Here is an 18264-nt window from a genome sequence, read left to right as displayed (position 1 = left end):
GGGTAGTTGTCATGGGTGACTTTAACTTTCCAAATATTGACTGGAACTCTATAGGTCGAACAGTTCGGATGGGGCAGATTTTGTACAGTGTGTGGAGGAGCATTTCATGACACAATATGTGGATATGCCGACAAGAGGGAGGGCCACATTGGATTTGGTACTGGGTAATGAACCGGGCCAAGTATTAGATTTGTTTGTGGGAGAGCACTTTGGAGATAGTGACCACAATTTGGTGCCTTTCACTATTGCAATGGAAAGGGATAGGGCCATACGGCAGGGCAAGGTTTATAATTGGGGGAGGGGTAATTATGATGCGATTAGGCAAGAATTAGGGAGCATAAGATGGGAACAGAAAATGTCAGGGAAAGGCACAAATGAAAAGTGGAGCTTGTTCTAGAAGCAAATACTGTGTGTCCTTGATAGGTATGTCCCTGTCAGGCAGGGAGGAAATGGCCGTGTAAGGGAACCATGGTTCACAAAAGAGGTTGAATATCTTGTCAAGAGGAAAAAGGAAGCATATGTAAGGATGAGAAAACAAGGTTCAGTTGGGTCGCTTGAGGGTTACAAGGTAGCAAGGAATGGGCTATGAAAAGGGCTTAGGAGAACTAGGAAGGGGCATGAGAAGTCCTTGGTGGATCGGATCAAGGAAAACCCCAATGCTTTTTACTCTTATGTTAGAAATAAAAGAATGACCAGGGTGAGGTTAGGGCCGGTCGAGGACAGTAGTGGGAACTTGTACATGGAGTCAGAAGAGATAGGAGAGGCGTTGAATGAATACTTTTCTTTAGTGTTCACCAAGGAGAGGAGCCATGTTTTTGAGGATGAGACTATGATACAGGGGGGTAGGCTGGAGGAGGTAAATGTTCTGAGGAAGGATGTATTAGCAATTTTGAAAAACCTTATGGTCGACAGGTCCGCTGGGCCAGATGGGATATATCCTAGGATTCTTTGGGAGGCAAGGGATGAGATTGCAGAGCTTTGATCTTTGGGTCCTCGCTGTCCATGGAGATAGTGCCAGAGGACTGGAGGGTGGCGAATGTTGTTCGTCTGTTCAAGAAAGGGAATAGGAATGACCCTGGTAATTATAGGCTGGTTAGTCTTACTTCGGTGGTCAGTAAGTTAATGGAAAAGGTCCTGAAGGACAGGATTTATGACCATTTGGAAAGATGCAGCTTAATCCGGAATAGTCAACACGGATTTGTGAAAGGTAAGTCTTGCCTCACAAATTTGATTGAATTCTTTGAGGAGGTAACTAATTTTGTAGATGAAGGTAGATCAGTTGATGTCGTATACATGGATTTTAGTAAAACGTTTGATAAGGTTCCCCGTGGTTGGCTCATGAAGAAAGTAAGAAGGTGTGGGATAGAGGGAAATTTGGCCAATTGGATAAGGAACTGGCCATCACATAGAAGACAGAGGGTGGTGGTGGATGGAAAATTTTCAGACTGGAGACCAGTTACCAGTGGTGTACCACAGTGATCAGTGCTGGGTCCTGTGCTATTTGTGATATTTATCAATGACTTGGAGGAGGGGCCTGAAGGGTGAGTCAGTAAATTTGCTGATGACACCAAGATTGGAGGAGTAGTTGATGAGGTGAAGGGCTGTTGTAGGCTGCAAAGATACATTGATAGGATGCAGAACTGGGCTGAAAAATGGCAGATGGAGTTTAACCCTGATAAGTGCGAGGTGATTCATTTTGGTAGAAAACATTTGAATGCGGATTACAGGGTCAACGGCAGGGTTCTTAGGAATGTGGAGGAACAAAGAGATCTTGGGGTTCATGTCCACAGATCTGTGAAGGTTGACACTGAAGTGGATAGAGCTGTGAAGAAGGCCTATAGTGTGTTAGCGTTTATTAACAGGGGGCTTGAGTTTAAGAGCCGCGGGGTTATGCTGCAACTGTACATGATCTGGTGGAGTATTGTGTGCAACATGATTTGGAGTATTGTGTGCAGTTCTGGTCACCTCACTATAGGAAGGATGTGGAAGTATTGGAAAGGGTGCAAAGGAGATTTACCAGGATGTTGCCTGGTTTGCAGGATAGGTCTTATGAGGAAAGGTTGAGGGAGCTAGGGCTTTTCTCTTTGGAGCAGAGGAGGATGAGAGGTGACTTCATAGAGGTTTATAAGATGATGAGGGGGATAGATAGAGTGGACTTTCAGAGACTATTTCCTCGGGTGGATGTAGCTGTTACAAGGGGGCATAACTATAAGGTTCAGGGTGGGAGATATCGGAGGGATGTCCGAGGTAGGTTCTTTACTCAAAGAGTGGTTAGGGTGTGGAATGGACTGCCTGCTGTGATAGTGGAGTCGGACACTTTAGGAACTTTCAAGCGGTTATTGAATGGGCACATGGAGCACACCAGAATAACAGGGAGTGGGATCCCAATCTATCATAGCCAACTCGCGCCTCATACCATCATAGTTTCCTTTAAGATTCAGGACCCTAGTCTCAGTATCAACTACATCGCTCTCCATCTTGCTGAAGAATTCTATCGTATTATGGTCGCTTATCCCCATGGGATCTCGCACATTTAAATTGACAATTATTCCTTTCTCATTACATAATACTCAGTCTATGATGGCCTCTTCCCTAGTTGGTTCCTCAATGTATTGGCTCAGAAAACCATTACACATTCCAGGAATTCCCTACATATTCGAGGAATTTCTCGTCTACGGTATTGTTACTAATTTGATTTTCCCAATCTGTAAGCAGATTAAAGTAATTACAGATGTTCCTTTATTGCATGTGTCTCTAATTTCATGTTGAATGCCATTACCAACATCATCACTATAACCCCCACTAATGTTTTTTGCCACTTAGAGTTTTTCAACTTTACCGTTACAGATTCCACATTGTCTTTCTTCACTATAGTGTTAATTTCCTTTTTAACCAGCAATGCAACTCATTTTACTTTTTGTCTATCTTTCCTAAATACTGAATACCCCTGGATGTTCAGTTGCTATCCCTGATCACCCTACAACCATGTCTGTGTATTCCCGACTATATCATACCTGCTGACATCTAATTGCACGATTAATTAATCCACTTTATTGCGAATGTTCCGAGTGTTAAGACACAAAACCGTAAGGCTTTTTTTTAAACATTGGTTGTCCCGTTCCCACTATTTTTCACTGTGGCCCTGTTTGATTCTGGCCTTGAATTTCTCTGCCCACCGCTTTTCTTATTCCCCTTTCTGCCTTTTGTTCTTGTCCTCTGAGAATAGTACTGTTCCTTTCAATAATACTGAGCACAGTAAGAATATTACAGAAAATTCTCTCGTGCTTTGCTCCATATTTTCCATCATTAGCACAGTGCCTGGTGTGTGTCTGATTCTGTCCTGTACACATAGAAACATAGAAGCACAGAAAATAGGAATAGGAGGAGGCCATTTGGCCCTTCGAGCCTGCTCCGCCATTCATTATGACCAGGGCTGATCACCCTACTCAATAGCCTGATCCCGCCTTGCCTTTTATCCTTTAATCTCCTTCGTCCAAATGCTACATCTAACTGCTTTTTGAAAATGCTGGAAGATCATTTTCTTCATCTCTCTCTTGTGCACAAGGAAAGGCTCACAACTTTCCAAAGGAGCACAAGTCACATGAAAGAACATTTCACTGCCATATAGAAGATTACTGAAATAAACAAAGGTATTTTCCTTCTATGCAGCGTATGCACTCTTAGCAAAGAGCTTTGTGGATGCTGAGTACTCAACTGAACTGTCTCCAGACATGAAGGAAGAAATTCAAAGATCATTTAATCATTTCCAGCGGATCTATCTCTGGCAGGGTAAGCTTTAGATTCTGCTTTGCTGTACATAAGCATTCTTCAAATGTGTTGTTGCTGTGCTAATCTTGTTTGATCCTTTTCACCACTAACACCTTCCATCACATATTGGCTGCAACTCCAGGATAACAGCAGTTCTATGGTGCCTCCCCCAAGTGATTATTCCCAGTCAATTAAGTGCTGGAACCAAGTCTAATTACAGTGACAATAAAAAGGAATAGCTTCCTCAGCACCATGCTGCCTGAGATGAGTTGAGTTATTATAGATCAGGGATAGAACCTTTGGCCTCCCTAGTCTGTGTGTCACCAAACACACTGTGGTAGTCACCACTGTTGTATATATATCACATATGAGGTGTAATACGGTAAGGCTCCTGTACTACAGGTACGGGGGTTGATCCCTGCCTGCTGGCTCCGCCCAGCAGGCGGAGTATAAATGTGTGGGCTCACCGAGCTGTAGCCATTTCGGCAGCAGCTGCGGGAGGCTACACATCTCTGCTTAATAAAGCCTCGATTACAGTCTACTCTCATCTCGTCGTAATTGATAGTGCATCACACTCACAGTGAATCATGGAGGCCAACAATTTCTATTTAACTCCTTTCAATATCTTGGTGAGCTAAGATGGAATAGCTGCTAAACCTTGTCTGATTCTCACAGAGAGGCATATTTGCATGAATCAGCGTTCCCAACACAAACACATCAGGAATTTATATGTGGAGGCCAGTGCCTTTTCCTCCCATACCTGATTGTCCATCCATTAGAATGCTCGTTTAATTGCCATGGTTTAGGACGGGCACTTGAGTTTAATGCCCTCAGGATGGGACTAATATCCACGTTTGAAGATATTTGTATATATATCACAACAGATATTTTATTTTAGAATTACCAGGAATAACAGCAAATGGGATTATTATTTAAATGATAAAATATTAAAGCATCCTGCTGTGCAGAGAGACCTGGGTGTGCTAGTGCATGAGTCGCAAAATGTTGGTTTACAGGTGCAACAGGTGATTAAGAAGGCGAATGGAATTTTGTCCTTCATTGCTACAGGGATGGAGTTAAGACTAGGGAGGTTATGCTGCAATTGTATAAGGTGTTAGTGAGGCCACACCTGGAGTATTGTGTTCAGATTTGGTCTCCTTACTTGAGAAAGGACGTACTGGCACTGGAGGGTGTGCAAAGGGGATTCACTAGGTTAATCCCAGAGCTGAAGGGGTTGGATTACGAGGAGAGGTTGAGTAGACTGGGACTGTACTCGTTGGAATTTAGAAGGATGAGGGGGGATCTTATAGAAACATATAAAATTATGAAGGGAATAGATAGGATAGATGCGGGCAGGTTGTTTCCACTGGTGGGTGAAAGTAGAACTAAGGGGTATAGCCTCAGAATAAGGGGAAGTAGATTTAGGACTGAGTTTAGGAGGAACTTCTTCACCCAAAGGGTTGTGAATCTGTGGAATTCCTTGCCCAATGAAGCAGTAGAGGCTCCTTCATTAAATGTTTTTAAGATAAAGATAGATAGTTTTTTGAAGAATAAAGGGATTAAGGGTTATGGTGTTCAGGCCGGAAAGTGGAGCTGAGTCCATAAAAGATCAGCCATGATCTCATTGAATGGCGGAGCAGGCTCGAGGGGCCAGATGGCCTACTCCTGCTCCTAGTTCTTATGTTCTTATGTAGACAGTTGTTATAGAGAGATTAAGAGAGAGAAACTATGGTTTTCTCTGAAGGCCAAACGTCACTTCAATAGGTTGTCTGAGTTTTCAGAGTTATGGCTAACAATTCCTGAACTCAAGGCCATACATTGCAAATGGATGGTTTCTTAGCAATACCCGGCACAGTGATTTGGCTGTTCCAAGAATAAGATGCATGTGGAGAATCACCATTTGGCCATCGTGGCACAGGATTGATAAGATACCCGGAGTCACCTGCAGCTTTGCAGCACAATATCACTTGCTTTTCTGGTTCATGAGTTTCCAGGCACATTTATCCTAAAAATCCCACATTATTTGAACTAAAGTGATTGTTCCACATGATTTTCAGATTCCAACATGAACACACGGCTGAAATCAACCCCTGATTGTACTGGGAAAATTCCACAGGATCAACAGGCCCCACAACTACCAGGTACTTGTAATGCTAAGGCAAACAAAGGAATATTCTTTGACAAATTTCAGATGATATCTGGGATGATTGGAGCTTTTAAGGCTGAAAAAGACTGCTAAGTATAGGCAGCAAAAGATATCGAGCTAAGGCGAGTATAGAGAGTTGAGGTGCAGCTCAGCTATGATCTAATTGGATGGCAGAGTGGACTCAAGCCGCTGAATAGCCAACTCATTTTACCTACGTTCTGATTTATTCACAGGATTTATTCATTGCTGGAAAGGGCAGCATTTATTCTCCATCCTTGTTGCTGTGAGAGGTTTGACACAATTGATTGCTTGCTAATTCACTTCAGAGGACAGTTAAGGGTTACTTACCTGCATGTGTTACCAACACAAAATGAGGATGGACATCAAAATATAGATAGCCTTATTTAAGTTACACATTAATGATGGAGAAATGTCCTTTACCCTACCTATTGCCAATAAGATATCAATAGGCTAGCATCTCCTGGGGTGTTAAGATTGGGGAGCACAGTAAAGGAGATTTAAAAGATTCCCTTGCTTTCTACAATGGATCAAAGGGGCAACTGGAAGATTTTCAAAAAGTTAAAAAACATCCAATATCTTTTTATTCTGCTGATGTTGCCAGCAGAGCTTCACTGAGGCAGACACTGCAGTCATCCCCCCCCCCCCCCCCTGACCTTTGGAGATCCATTCATTTCAGCGATCAAACAGGCTGAGATGAAATAGCTCCCACCATCAATCTGGAGGTAGAAAAGAACAATTCCCACTGGATCGGAAAATTCAGGTGAATGGCTAATTCTCCGACCACGTGTTCTTGATAAGGATTGTTGTTCACATTGAATGCTGGATCAGAAAATAGAGACTTGCAGCCCTTAATTTTCTATCGAGCAGAAATGGATGGGAAATTATGAGTCATCAACTCCCAACGCGTGGTCCATGACCAATAATCCCTTCTGGGAGCAAGTGATTGTGGAAGCAGTTTAGAAAGGGGTTGGTTACTCCTTAGCCGCTGAAACCTTTCTTCTTCTTCACTTGGGTTAGTGACATACCTGTAATATTTACCCTGTTTTCCCTCTTTACTGTCCACCTCCCTCTAACAGCAAACAGAACATTCAGGTTTTCAGCAAAGTTAAGCTGAAAGCAGAAAGTTTTCACCTTGTTTTCCTAGCCACCCGGTGAGGGAACACTTGAGCTCTACTAGGTACCTCCTCACATGATAGGAAGCATTGGATCCGGGAGGTTATTCAGGTGCCTCAGCCAGTTTCCCTACCATACTGCCTTTTATTATAGATTTTATAGCCTGGAAAATTGTCCTGTGTAATGATGGCATGTAAGCACTTAGCTAATTCTCAAAGGAGTTATTGATTTTGTCAGCAGAAAAGAAGGCCACTTAGTTCTTTACTGGTTTTTTGGAAGAGTTGTCCACTTCGTCCCATTCCACTGCCCTTTCTCCATTCACCTCCAAGATTTTCTTTTACAATTATTTATCCGCATCCCTTTTAAACATTTTTCTGCCTTGGTACTTCTTGGACCGACCAAATATCTGTGTAAAAGAATGACCTCAACGTTTTCCTTGATTCTTTAGAACATCTTGAATTCACAACCTCTAATTGTTGGCTCACAAACCAGAGGAGATCAATTTTCTCCATTTACCTTGTCTAAGTCAATCATAATTTTGAAAACGTCCATTCAATCTTAAATGATTATAAGTCCTTTTATTTGCTATTTTAGGAATAGAATTTAAAGTTGGTTAACATAGTTACTGGAATAACAGGCAAATAGACCCTTATGTTTCTGGGAGGAGTGTGGGAATGGGTGTAGGGAGCCAGGAATTCCTAGGAATGTGGTTGCACGTTCCAGGTCCAGATGTTTTCCGACTCAGATGTTCTTACTTTTTTGGGTGCATGAAAAAGATGGTGGTCACCAATATGCAAAAGCTTTCAGGCATCAGTTTAACAAACAACAAAAATTGAAAAGTTATTTTCTGTGTTGATTAGAAACCACCAGAGATCTTTTCTCAGTAATGGACCCCAAGCTTGTCCAAATAGATCTGAACCAGTCTGTTCCAAACCAACGTTACCAGCTCTTCAAGCACCAGTTTCCAACTGCACAGGCAGAGCTGTGGTGCCTGACACGTAAGTAACACAATTTACATCCAACTCTTATTTATTTTGAACAGGTATTGTGTTTCTATCCCTGATTATAAAACTGAAACGGAATCGCTCCAGTGTTCAGGATTTCCCAAAATATTTTGCAGCCAAGGATGTACCATTCATGCCTCGTCACTTTGGGACGTGCAGCAGATCCATAAACATTACTGATAATGATCGGATAATCAAAGGCATCACGGTGGCTCAGTGGGTTAGCCCTGCTGCCTCACGGCGCTGAGGTCCCAGGTTCGATCCCGGCTCTGGGTCACTGTCCGTGTGGAGTTTGCACATTCTCCCCGTGTTTGCGTGGGTTTCGCCCCCACAACCCAAAGATGTGCAGGGTAGGTGAATTGGCCACTCTAAATTGCCCCTTAATTGGAAAAAATGAATTGAGTACACTAAATTAAAAAAAATAAATAAATAAATAAATAAATAAATAAAATGATCGGATAATCAGTTTTGCTTTGATGTAGTTTGACAATTAAACATTGCTGGGGACACCAGGGAAAACCCACAACGTTTGACATAGGGGCCAGTGTGCTGCACACTGAGCCGTATTTGGCACCTTAGCTCAAGTTCCAATTCTTCCAGGGTACAGGAAATGCAGAGCATTGTGCTCAAAGTGACTAGGCTCACGTCTGGTGTGTGAACTGTCCTTGAGAGTGTTCACACTGACCCAAATTAAGATGGAATAAGGGTGACTGGTGGTTTTGTTGTTCACTGAGCCCAGTTTTCCATTTTTATTTCAGGGTGCACAGAGGAGAACTTCTGTAAAGTGACAACCTTCCGGGTCAGTGCAGCCCTGCATTATGAATGTGTATTGTACCCAGACACGCAACTTTGTCAACCAAGTCGTGACCCTAATTTTCCTGCAATGAACTGTGGCCTTGTCCTACCTGAGGAACCAAATATACTGTTCAAGAAGAAGTGTGAGTCTTGCATTGTTGAAAGAATTTAAGACAGAGAGCAAAGGAATTTTTTCCCACTGTATTATGAAGCAATGGAATAAACTACCATAGTTTCTGATTGCCAATGTTTATGAATACGTGGTTGAAGGAAAAGGGAGTAAAGGATATATGAGAGCAGGGTGGGAACGTGGGATTAAGACAATTGCTTGTTTAAGGATAGACACCAGCATGGACTAGCTGAGGAGAAAGACCTGTTTCCACGTTTAAATTGTATATACTTTCTATATAATTTGATGTCAGAGTATGCAATTGTATATAATTCTATTTAATTTCCATGTAATGCTATTTATATCAGCCAAGCTGACTGCATTTGAGGTGACAGGGATAATAAAGTTGTTAACCAAACCGTGGGCTAAAAAGTGGTCAAGGGGGAGGGATACAGATAAAGTCACCAGGAGTTCTGTCACCCAGCTATTATTCAGTAACTCTTGCTAAGAAGGGCATGGATAAAAATGTGACAAGACAGGCATGCAGAGGTGATGTTTTATGTCAGAGTCATAAAAGCTCCTTGGACCTGTATAGGTTTTGGCAGGACACGAGTGTGGATGTCTGTACCCCATTTGTGACAGATAAATGTTCTGAAAGTCGAGGGAAATGGCATGACGATGTCAACGCAGCACTCTGTTCAAACAGACCCATTTTGGCCATTCAACGGACCTTCCTCGTGTGCAAGTCACAAATTGATGGACGAGACATAGACACTCTTGAAAGATGAATGAGGTCTGTTTATGTGTCACGATCTGAATTTTTAAAAAACCTCTTACTCTTTAAATTTGAAACTGTCAGAGTTTTAAAAAAAGAACGCCCTGTCTTTGGCTGCATTGATTGACAGGCTATTTTGTATAAGTTAAAAAAAAACACTTGACTACCTGCTCTGCAGTTTAAATAGAGAGAGCCTGAGAGAGGAGTCAGGTGGACAAAGGAGTGATAGAAAGAGAGAGACTGAGAGAGGAGTCAGGTGGATAAAGGAGCGACAGAAAGAGCGAGATTGAGAGCGGAGTCAGGTGGATAAAGGAGCGGCAGAAAGAGTAGACTGAGAGTGGAATCAGTGGCTACTGGAGTGCAAAATAGAGTGAGACTGAGAGTGGGGTGCTAGTTTGGAGCTCCTGAAGCAACGTCAGGATTCAAAAGTGATGCAGGGCAAGTGGAAGCAGCTGATACTATGAGTCCAGTAGGGCAATATTTAAAATACTGCATTTATCGCTTATAGTTTTCAAAGTCTTATTTTGTGATTCATCATTTGTAATGGCTATATTCTGTAACAATGAAGAGCAAGGAAGAAAGGCCCGAGAGTAATTGATATTATTTGATAGTAAGTATCTTCCAAAAGGTTTAATTTAATTAAAAGGTGTAAGCCATGGCAGGAGAGCTCAAAGCAGTGGTGTGCTCTTCCTGCTATATGTGGGAGGCCAGAAACATTTCCATTGCCCGGGGCGAGCATGTGTGCAGAAAGTGTCTCCAGATACAACTCCTAGAAACTTGGGTTTCGAGATCTGGAGCGCCAGCTGGCGACACTGTGGAGCATCCATGAGGCATGAGTATCGTGGATAGCAAGTATAGAGAGTTGGTCCACAGGCGTGAAGGGAATGGGTGACCACCAGGTACATTACAAGGACAGGGCAGTTAATGCAAGAATCTCCTTTGGCTATTTCCCCGTAAAACCGATATACCATTTTGAATACTGTTAAGGGGAATGGCCTCATGGGAAAGCTACAGCCAAATTCTGCTACACGGGAGAGTGAAAAGTGTGGGAATACAATAATTATGGTGGATTCAATTGTATGGGGAATAGGCAGGTGTGTCTGAGGTCGTTAACGAGACTCTAGGATGGGATGTTGCCTCACTGGTGCTAGGGTCAAGGATGTCTCGGAGCAGTTACAGGACATTCAGAAGTGGAAGGGTGAACTGCTAGTGGCTATGGTACACATTGGTACGAACGACATAGGTTAAAAAAAGTGATGAGCTCCTATAAGCAGAATATGAGAAGTTAGGAAGTACGTTGAAAAGTAGGACCTTAAAGGCAGTGATCTCAGGGTTACTACCAGTGCCTCATGCTAGTCAGAGTAGAAATAACAGGATATATTGGATAAATACATGGCTGGAGAGATGGTGTGAGGGGATAGTTTCAGAGTCAAAGAACAAAGAAAATTACAGCACAGGAACAGACCCTTCGGCCCTCCCAGCCTGCGCCGATCCAGATCCTTTATCTAAACCTGTCTCCTATTTTCCAAGGTCTACTTCTCTCTGTTCCCCACCCGTTCATATACCTGTCCAGGTGCATCTTAAATGATGCTATCGTACCCGCCTCTACCACCTCCGCTGGTAAAGCGTTCCAGGCACCCACCACCCACTGCGTAAAAAACTTTCCACACACATCTCCCTTAAACTTTTCACCTGGGACATTATTTGCCAGAGTAGTTGGGGAGGGTTTGCTTTGAACTAAAGTGGCAGGGGAATGGGGTGCAAGGAGTCAGAGGAGAGAAATCAAGGACAAGAACAATAGATAGTAAGAGGAATAAGAAAAGTGTTAGGTGGAAAATCAAGGGCCAGAATCAAGATTTATAACTCACAATTTTCACCTGTTGGTGCAGACTCGATGGACCGACAGGCCTCTTCTGCACTGTGTCATTCTTTGAAAAAGAATGAACACCTTCAACAATTATGGCAGGAGGAATGAATTGGGAAATTTCAACAGAAACATTAACCCCAGAAATTCCTAGGATGTGGTCAGTCAGTGTTTCAGGTCTGATCCAAAATTCCATCATTGCAATAAACTGTCCGAAGAGTTATACTGTAGGGTGTTTGAAACAAGACAGAAGCCACTGAAGAGAAGAGGAAGATATTAACCAAAGAGAAGGCATTGTCTTTGTAACGTGAAGCAGGGCTGGCTTAGCTCAGTAGGCCAGACAGGTTTGTAATGCAGAACAAGGACAGCAGCGCGGGTTCAATTCCCGTACCAGCTTACCGAGCAGGCGGCAGAATGTGGTGACTAGGGGCTTTTCACAGTAACTTCATACTTGTGACAATAAAAGATTGTTATTATTATAAGCCTCAGGCAGGTGATGAATGTGCTGGTCACAGAGTGCTTCAATGTGTTGTATTAGACAGCAGATGTACATGTACAGTATGTGGAATGGACTGGTTAAAATGTTACCTGGACTCTTTGAATGACAAAGATCGGTTCAGTGTTAAAGAATTTGGTTAAAGAATTTCACATTCAGGGATGATAATACCTTTAAATCACTAAAAAGAGTAATGATACCTTACAAAATTGCCGGAAGGGATCATTTTATTAACAGTGAAATACCATTATTATTGAGCCAACCATTGATGAAGAAAGCACATATGAAACTTGACATGGAAAATGACATGGCCTAAATGGGAGGAGGAACTCGGGGAGCAGATAGAGGACGGGACTTGGGAGGATGCCTTGGAGAGAGTCAACTCTTCCTCCTCATGTGCGAGGCTTAGTCTCATCCAATTTAAGGTGCTGCACCGGCCCCACATGTCCGGGACTAGGATGAGTAGGTTCTTTGGGTGTGAGGATAGGTGCACCAGATGTTCGGGGAGCCCAGCGAACCACGCCCATATGTTCTGGGCATGCCCAGCACTGGGAGAATTCTGGAAGGGGGTGGCGGGGACGGTGGCGAGGGTGGTTGGATCCAGGGTCAAACCAGGGTGGGGACTCGCGATTTTTGGAGTTGCGGTAGAGCCGGGAGTGCAGGAGGCAAAAGAGGCCGGTGTCCTGACCTTTGCGTCCCTAGTAGCCCGTCGAAGGATTCTGCTACAGTGGAAGGATGTGAGGCCCCCAAGTGTGGAGACCTGGATCAGTGACATGGCGGGATTTATAAAACTGGAAAGGGTCAAATTTGCCCTGAGAGGATCAATACAAGGGTTCTATAAACGATGGCAGCCTTTTCTGGACAACTTGGGTGGGATTCTCCGACCCCCCCGCCGGCGCTGGAGATTTGGCGGTTGCTCGCAGCGACCCCCCTCACCCCCCCGGCAATTCTCCGACCCGCGATGGGCCGAATTTCCGCTCGTTCTATGCAGGTCCCGCGCCGGCGTAAATGGGACTAGATCCCTTACCGGCGGGACCTGGCGGCGCGGGCGGGCTCCGGGGTCCTGGGGGTGGCGCGGGCCGATCTGGCCCGGGGGGGGGGGGGTTCCCCCACAGTGGCCTGGCCCACGATCATGGCCCACCAATCCGCGGGCAGGCCTGTGCCGTGGGGGCACTCTTTTCCTACACGCCGGCCATGTAGGCCTCCACGATGGCCGGCGTGAAGGTGAACCCAACCCTGCACTTACGCTCCCGCGCGGACCTGCGCCGGCCGGCGGAGTCCCTTCGGCCCCTGCTGGCACGGCGTCAAAGGCCTTCCACGCTGGCCGGCGGGGCGCAAACCATCACGCCGCCGGCCTAGCCCCTGAAGGTGCGGAGGATTCCGCACCTTTGGGGCAGCCCGACGCTGGAGTGGTTAACGCCACTCCGTCCCGCCAGGACCCCCCCCCCCCCTCCGCCGGGTACGGGAGAATCCCACCCCTGGAGTCTAGAAAACAAAGTTTATTGTGTTAAAGATGCATCAGCAATTTATCCATCTGTCTTCCCAAAGATTAAAAATTATGCTCAGGGATACGGGTAGAAAAGATGAAGAATACACCAAACTTATAGAACAGATAAGCTATAGATATGACATATGTAAGAAATATAGAAGAACACCAGCGCAACCCATCGTGAATATGTCCTTCGCAACAGATTTTAATGAAGTTGTGGCTATGGATCTTAAGGTGTTGGATAAGGAAAAGAGTATTTTCATTTAACACTTTGTAGACTTGTCAACAAGGTTTTAGTCAGTCAACGATTATACGTAATAAAGAAAGGAAAATAATTATGGAACAGATAATGGAAAAATGTATAGTGACTGGATTGTGGAAACCGGCAAAGTTCCTCACTGATAATAGGGGGGAATTTTGAATGATGAATTTTGGGATATGTGTGAGAACATGAATATAATAGTTACGAATACAGTTATAGAAAGCCCATTTAGTAACCAGGTGTGAGAGAGAAATCATGCTGTGATCGATGAAATTCTTATGAAATTTTGGCAGGTAGGCCAAGTTGTTAATTAACTTTTGCTTCAGCATGGACCATCCATGCAAAGAATTCACTACAGAAGTTTGGAGGCTACAGGCCATATCAGTTGGTTTTGGGAGAAATCCCCAAATTCCGTCAGCCATGAAGTCATGTTTGGGAGGAGATTACGATTAGCTTTACCTTTTTTGAGCATTTGAATGGGCAGAGTGGGCAGAAGAGCATTCCTTAAAACAGAAATCACAGAAAGAATTCGGAGGCACAATATACAGCGATCAGAGACTATTTTCCACACAGGGAGACATGGCATACTACAAAAGAGATGGATTTAATGAGTGGAAAGGACCAGGAAAAGGTATATGTGCAGATGGTCAAACAGTCATTTTGCAGCATGAAAACCAGGCTGTTTGGGGACACTCATCATAATTAGCAGGCAAAGATTATAAATTTGCAGATTCAAAAGGGGTTGTTGAATGTGCTGAGGAACCGTTACTTCTCATACACATACTTTACAGAATTATGAGGGTCAGGTATCTGAAGAGACTGCCTAACTAAATGGACACATCCACAATGACTCCCTAACTAATGACACCCCAGTGAAAAGTGGTCACCTGTGTTTAAACCCTCAGATCCTTTAGCTGCAAGTCATCCATTCAAGTCATTAGCCTTGTCTCAGTCATCTCCCTTCAAGAATGAATAACTCTGAAGTGCTCTAACCATAATGTTTACAAACATCAACCACCTCAAAGAGAGTTACGTGCACTCCAATCACCCCACCCACCCCCATGCTTGAGTGATTTTGAAGTGCTGAGCTGGAAATTGACAGCACTCAACTCTCTTTGAATTTGATTTTGATTTATTATTGTCACATGTATTAGTATACATTGAAAAGTATTGTTTCTTGCATGCTGTACAAACAATGCATACTGTACATAAGGAAGGAAGAAGAGACTGCAGAATATAATGTTACAGTTATAGCAAGGTGTAGAGAGAAGATCAACTTAATATGAGGTAGGTCCATTCAAAAGTCCGATGGCAGTAGGGAAGAAGCTGTTCTTGAAGTGGTTGATGTTTGTACACATTGTGGTTAACACAGAGTTACTCATCCATAAAGGAAGATGAATGAAGCCAGGTTCCCAGCTGTGTTTGTGGAAGCTGTCAATCATAACCCGCAAAGAGGAATGAATGAATGGCTTGTAGCTAAAGGATCTGAGGGGTTTAAACATAGGTCACTGCTTTTCTCTTTCCCGGAATGGGCACGTGGTGCTTCCACTATCTGAGTCAGCTGGTGTATGTCCAGTTGAGTGTTACAACAGTCGTTATTTTTTCATTGTCCCTATCTGCACTGCTCTCCAGCTTCCAGAGAGGGGTCTCTTTTATGGGGGTCAGTGAGGGGATTCCTTTAGTTAGGGGGTCTCTGTTGGAGTCCCTTTAGTCAAGTGGTCACTGGGGGAGGTCTCTTTAGCTAGTAAGTCTTAGGAGGGTCCTTTTAGCTAGGATCTTGGTGGGGTCCCTTTAGTTAGGGGTTATCTGTGCTGGATCTCCCTATTTTGGGTGTCTCAGTGGGTGTCTCCTGTTTTAGGGGATCTCTAGGGTTACCCCCTTGACCCATGACAAGGTCCATGATGTCAGGGAGAATCCAGGCCATAGTGTCAGTTTGGGCAGTAGGTCTGGCAGTGAACATGCCCATAGGAAGCGATCAAGAATTGTTCAAAAAATATCTTATGATAGGAAGTTGAGATCGCACGGTAGCAGTCCAGAACAAGGTATAAGGCAGGATAGAGGGCACAGCTCAACATAGTCAAGAAATATGGTACAGACTAGGAATACTACAAGGAGCAGAAGCCCATATGATCGAGAGGTCTTCGTGGCTTTAACAAATTAGATGATAAATTAACAAAACAAGCAAAACAGCAAAAACTGCAAAATTGGAAAGAATTTGGGGTGTACACCGAGAACCCAGATAGGGGACCACGAGTTCTATCTCACAGACGATTATGCATGGAAAAAGTACTTCCTGATGGAACTTATAAGGCCAAAGTCAGGCTGGTGGCACAAGGTTTTGAAGAAACCTTCAGTGACCAAGATGTAAAGGTAGATTCACCGATGGCACTGTTAGCCACAAATGCTTAGGAATACAAGTAGATAGATATTAAAGCTGTGTTCTTACAGGAACATCAACTTCAAAGATTTTTTTTTGCTGCCTCTGAAAGAGACACAAAACACAGAAAGGGGACTCCGGAAATTAAATAAATATGTTGAATGACACCATTATTTGGTATTTCTCCATGAGGTTGGTTTTGTTAACGTTGGGCTGTCTTCAGTTGAAAGCAGACCCTGTGATGTTTTATTGGCACCATGCAAAAAATTTCAGGCATTTTCATGATGCATGTAGATGATTTTCTGTGGGGTGGTAGTAGCGAATTTCAAAATACTGTTATTAATGGGCTTAGAATGGAGTTCAAGATTGGAAGTCAGGCCTCTGGTCCGCATGTCAATCTACATCAACAGCCTTACTTGGAAAATATTAACCCAATAGCAATTATTCATGTTAGGGCCTCACAAAAGGAGATTGGGACTTCTAAAATGGGAAAAATGGGATCAAGCAGGTTGATAGCAGCTCCTAACTATCAGACTGTTTGATGACGAGAGGGGCTAGCTGGAAGAAGTTATCAGAAATTATTAAAGAGGGGCATCTTTTCCTGTAAGGAAGAGCTATATAAGTGAAAAAAGGGGAAAAAGCTGCATTTATTTTAGAAGAAAAATATATATCTATATATTTGTGTAATAGTATGTTGTAATTTACATCAAAATTAAAGACTTTTTCTTCTTTTAAGAGGGGACATCTGTTCAGCTAGAGTTTATGCTCCCTAGTATTTAAGTTAGAACTGGGACTTTAATTGTTTAATGCATCACACTTATTGTTTAACACACTGCACCAACACATAAAGGGGATTCAGGTGGCACTGTTTTACTGTTGGAGAAGTGATTACTGAACACAATAAACTTGAGTCAAAGAAGTCAAGACTTGCTTTCTAGTTCTTATATAGTTACCATCAGAGCTTAACAGCCAGTGTGTGTGTGCTACAGTATCACACTGGCCAGTGTGTGTGTGTGTGTGTGCGCGCTCCACTATCACACTGGCTAGTGTGTGTGTGCGCTACAGTATCATACTGGCCAGAGTGTGTGTGTGTGTGTGTCTGGGTATGTGTCTAGGTGTGTGTATGTGTGCCGGGGTGTTTCAGTATCACATGGACACTATTTATATGACTCTATATTGTGATTTCCCATGTATGTTGCCCAGTATCACAATGCCCTGTGTACTCCTCCACTGAGTCACCCATTCAACTTGTGCTACTTTGTGAGTGTTCTATCCCTTTAAAGCACTGTGGCCTGTACTTGAATTCTATTTCCTTAGCTTAATGCTGGAAAACATAATGCGTATGTTACGGGTGTTTGGAATAAATTGTCAGTTGGAGCATGATTTACAACTGTTCCAGATCCTGAGCCCTTAATATTGTCGACATAGTATTTTGTGTAGTGTCTTCTCACCCTCTCCTCTTCCACCCATTCCCGCTTTATTGATCTAGGCAGACATGGACAGGATCTCAAATTTCCCCAGTTTCATTCTCTCACATGTTGTGCCATTACAATTTTAAATAATCTGATCAATGTTGAAAGGAAACCCCCTCCTCTTCACCCACCACACCAGCCAAAATTCCCCCCCCCCCCCCTTCCTGCACCGACACAAACTCAAATCTTGTTTTTATGCGTTGCCCATGGAGACGGAGAAGCATTTTCATTCTTATTTAAACAGCTGGGATCAGTTTCCTTGAACAATTCCAAGTCATTTGATGGCAATAGTTATCCTGAAGCTTGGTAGCCTTAGCAGCACAAAACATAGTTATGTTGGAAGTCAGACCTCTGTCAGTGTATTAGGTTTATACCCAGTTTATGATTTTGAGGTAGCGCAGTCTCCAAAAGCCAATCCGGTTTCAGATTTTGTTTGTTTGAGGAGGTGGAACATGCCAAGATGAAAACAGCAAAGGATCTTGATAATCTAGAAATCGGTGCCACGAAATAACTGTGTTTTTTCATTGCCACATCACATGATGTCAGCAATAATTAGCATCTGGGAGCACTAAA

General features: G+C 43.5%; 1 protein-coding gene across 1 annotated transcript in view; it reads left to right on the top strand.

The window, feature by feature from the left end:
• Positions 1–18264, top strand: part of tg (thyroglobulin) — a 475922-nt gene that overhangs the window by 127044 nt on the left and 330614 nt on the right. The window contains exons 28-31 of the mRNA XM_038808459.1: positions 3670–3789; positions 5826–5909; positions 7909–8046; positions 8811–8990. Coding sequence (XP_038664387.1) covers positions 3670–3789; positions 5826–5909; positions 7909–8046; positions 8811–8990 — 522 coding nt within the window. The remainder of the gene's footprint in view (positions 1–3669; positions 3790–5825; positions 5910–7908; positions 8047–8810; positions 8991–18264) is intronic.

This window comes from Scyliorhinus canicula, chromosome 10 (assembly GCF_902713615.1).
Source record: "Scyliorhinus canicula chromosome 10, sScyCan1.1, whole genome shotgun sequence".
Lineage (NCBI taxonomy): Eukaryota > Metazoa > Chordata > Chondrichthyes > Carcharhiniformes > Scyliorhinidae > Scyliorhinus > Scyliorhinus canicula.
This window is presented reverse-complemented; position numbering and strand designations above follow the sequence as displayed.